Source organism: Galeopterus variegatus, unplaced genomic scaffold, assembly GCF_000696425.1.
Source record: "Galeopterus variegatus unplaced genomic scaffold, G_variegatus-3.0.2 Scaffold2954, whole genome shotgun sequence".
NCBI lineage: Eukaryota > Metazoa > Chordata > Mammalia > Dermoptera > Cynocephalidae > Galeopterus > Galeopterus variegatus.
In genome coordinates, this window is record NW_007729065.1 from 45,958 (window position 1) to 50,107 (window position 4,150).

At 32.8% G+C, this 4,150-nt stretch overlaps 1 protein-coding gene across 1 annotated transcript in view; it reads left to right on the forward strand.

Moving 5' to 3' along the window:
• The window catches only part of LOC103599419 (cytoplasmic dynein 2 heavy chain 1-like), a gene marked incomplete at its 5' end in the record, with an annotated part of 226,059 nt that overhangs the window by 45,676 nt on the left and 176,233 nt on the right, over positions 1-4,150 (forward strand). Inside the window, 2 exons of the mRNA XM_008583524.1 lie at positions 2,851-2,913; positions 3,160-3,283. Of these exons, the coding sequence (XP_008581746.1) occupies positions 2,851-2,913; positions 3,160-3,283 (187 nt within the window). The remainder of the gene's footprint in view (positions 1-2,850; positions 2,914-3,159; positions 3,284-4,150) is intronic.

Here is a 4,150-nt window from a genome sequence, read left to right on the forward strand (position 1 = left end):
CTGTTCTCCCCAGAATCCTCTCCCAAAAGGATTCTGATTGGTTACCTTGGGTTGCTTGCTCATCTCTTGAGTGCAATGCTAGGTGATTGATAACCCCATGAAATACATTGAATGGGCATGGAGGGCAGGCAAGGCAGCTCTCTACTATATCTTCTTCTCCAACACCCTGTCACTGCTTTAAAGCCTTAATCTGATCATAATATTGCCTCAATTAATATATTTCAGTGAATTCACATTGCCTGAAGTATAAAACATTTATTGTATTCCCTATCATTGGAGCGATCCCAATCTTGGCCTAGTAATGCAAGCTACAAATCTGCAACTCATTCTTCCTATGTCTCTTTAATTTTTCATTCAGTTACTTATTCAACTATTCTTGCTAAATCTGTTTCTCAAATGTCTCATGAATTTATCCTGTTTTGATCATATCCTCTGTTGGTGGCTTCATGTATGCCTTCATCATTTTATTCCTGAGTGAATACATCATTATATCAGATGGTATCTTGCCCCCATTATCACTTCCTTTACTGTTGTTGGAGTGATCTTTTTAAAACATTATTCTGATCATAATATTGCCTCAATATATTTCAGTGAATTCGTATTGCCTGAAGTATAAAAAATTTCATTCTCTTTCAGCATGGAATAAAAAGTTCATGAGCAGACAGACTCCAGATTATTCTTGCCATTTTATATGCATCATTTTTGCCCACACTTTTTTACTTCAGCTATGCCAAACTACTAGAAGTTTCCCAAATGCTCCAACTTTTTTATTCCTTTCTCCATCGTGCTATTGTTTTTGCCAGAAATGCTTTTTTAAAAATTTATTTGCCTAGCTAATCTTTCTTGGCTTAGTTTGACTTGAATTGTTTCCTAGAGGCTTATCCTAACTTCACACAGTATCCTTCTGTAGTACCTTGTGCACTTCTGGATGATGGAATTTTCATTTTTGCTTCTTTATTGTATGTGAAGTCATTGAGGGTGAGGGAATGTATCTTATTAATTTCTGTACCCCTTGTACTGCCTTACTGTAGTTGTTATCCAACATATTGTAGATGAATTAATGCATGAATAAGTGAATGAAAGAACAAATGAATGACTGAAAGGTCAGCATTTTTGGATCTATTATAATTTTTTAAATGTAGAACTTTAGTACATTTAACTATGGACCACAGAGATAAATTGTACCTTAGAAATCTTGTCTAAATCCCTCTGTAGAAATATAAATAAGATGGAAACAAACTTGTAAGTACCCTTTGAAATTCTTTAAGTATATTTTCTTAGCTAAAAACGTGTTGAAACATTACTTTCCTCTTTTTTTTTATTTAACTGCATCAGATCATTGGTTTGAAATCATGGGTAAGAACTTTTTAAAAAATTAAAATAATTGCTTTCATGGTTAGGCAAAATCAAGTAGAATTATGAAATGTTTGCTATTGCATGCTAGCATAAAATTAGATCTAATGCCTATGTGTAGCACCATGATAACACTTAAGAGCCTGTTTACTAACCATGCCATTTTGTTCAGTGAGTGAAACCTCAAGAAATAGACGCTGGGTAAAGATCATACAGGGTTGTAACATAAGGGGAGGTATGGTAAGAGTAATCTACTCTGGGTGCAAACAAAAAGGGTGCCTTGTCTGTAGAGAATTTTATTTTATTTTTTGGTGGCTGGCTGGTATGGAGATCTATACCCTTGACCTTGGTGTTATAACACCATGCTCTAACCAACTGAGCTAACACGCCAGCCCCTTGTAGAGAATTTTAGAACAATAAAGCTGTTTTAAAGCCAGCCACCTCTTTATCGTCACCATGTGCTAGCAATTCTAAACAACATTGGTGATAAAAAGATGTTCATCTACAGGGCACATGGTCCCCACCATTGCCCTTCCTCTTGGTATGCGTTATCTGAGATAACGTATATGTTCTTATTGGATATACCCCAATTCTAAGTTTTTATTTTACTCTGACTTTCATATGTGTTCTCTTATCCCTATAGCACACAATTGCAGTATACTCATCAGATAAATATGAAAATTTGAAAAAAAAGAAACTAGGTCAATCCTTGTTTAAATATGATTTACTAGGTAGCAATGGTTATTTGATGACTTTTAAATTTATCATACATATGATATATATTTTATACATATATAATTGGCTTTCTTTCATCTGCTAAGTACCAACTGTGTGTGCAGGGCATTTTCATTAGTTTCTAACTTTCTATTTGTTTAATTAGTTCAGAGCATTCTGTAGTAAATTGAGTTTCTAGTTCATTAGATCTTAACTGACAACCTATGCAGTTTTTTCCTGTAGGACAATCTTTTTGTAACATTTGATATACTGCTTTAGAAGACTTAATTTCTTAAAATGTAAACAATTATATTGATTATATTTCAGCAATATTTTATAATTAGCTCATACTTTTTTTTGTAAGGCCTTTATGGTTTATTTAACCAAAGAATATATAAAGTGAGAGAATAACTTGTGAATTTTAAAAGCCAAAAAGAATGGTGCAAATGGTATCAGCATGGTGCTAGTGCTCTTGCTTATCATATTGTTAATATACACGTTTTTTTGTTATTGTGTGGTAAGACTGTACTAGCTTTACTGTGTTGAAATTTAATTACTTACTGTTAATTTCTGGTCACTGGAAATTTATTAAAGTTGCTTCTGGTGCAGCTAAAAACTGTACCTTTCTTTTCTTCTTGTAGTTGTATATTTGTGTTCTCCAAAGCCCGAGAGAAAAGCTTAGTTAGTAATTGATTTGTAATTTTTAGGAAATTATATTCATTTAAATAAAAGCATATAATTATTTTTAAAATGTTATCTTTCCTTTTTTTTTCTTTGAACTAGAGTCGAGTATGCCCATTTCTTATAGACCCTTCTTCNTTTTTTGCCACAATAAAAAATGTTAAAGTCTTTATTTTCTTATGTATCCATTTAAGTTATGAAATTTTTTAGGTATTTTCTTCAGGTAAAGTAATTTATCACCAAGTACTCATAACTAGAAAAGCAGTCATAAATAATTTGAATTAACATGCATATTGAAATTTTAAATGTTTATATTATTCCTGTTAATATCTTCATTCATCATCTATAAGGACCTTAGTAAATATTGAGGTAATAAAGGAATTAATATGTATATATTTTTTATTCTGTTAGGATAGTAACTTTATTACAGCTCTTGAGTTGGCAGTGCGTTTTGGGAAAACCCTTATTATACAAGAGGTGGATGGTGTAGAGCCTGTTCTTTATCCATTGTTGAGACGAGATCTGGTTGCTCAAGGTAAATATTTGACAGTTTCCAAAGAGTACCTACTTTTAAAATTTTCAAAATAATTAAACCAGGTTGCCTCTAAGAGTCCTCTTCTAATGGAGTCACACAAGAAGTGCTAAATTCCCCCAGCAACTGTTGTGACAACACTTGTAAAATGTTATCTACTAGAGAAGCTCATTAGACACTTAGTGCTCAGAATTTTTATTGGGGGGTGATTATGTAAGCATACTCTCTAGCACATAGTAAAATTCTAGACTCCCTGAGGTAAAGCAGGTGTTCAGCATTAACCACACNTGGTGCTAGGCGTTGATGTAAGCTCTGGGAATTTAATAGTGAGTGAAGTAGTCACAGTTCCTGCCCTTATGAAGATGACAGTCTAGTAGGTTAGAGAGGCAATTAAATAAGCATTTAGATTAAATTATGATTAATGAAACAAGTATGGAATGCTAGAGAAGTAAGAGTTACTAACTTAGCTTAGAAAATCAGAAAAGCCATGTCTTTTAGCATTTTTATGGTTTCTTGGAATGCCTCCTGTAGTTTCCTATTACCATAAGTCACCAAAAAATCTCTTTAATCTGTCCCAAGATTTCACATATTGGTCAGTAATATGTAGCCATAGTTCTTTCAGCAGTGATTTCTCACTTAGTTGTCTTGCTGAGCAAAATCTTCTTCTTATTTTAGGAAGGCCTAGCATATGATTGGTTTTCATTGATATTCTTCAGGTGTTTCAAAAGTTACCTCTAAAACTTACTTTACATGTAAAATGGGTGTATTAACCTCATTTGTCTGTGGTAAGAATAATTGCCAGTTAGGTAATATATAAAATAATATCATTTATAGTTTGCCTTATGAGATCTTAATAATTATCACCCCTAA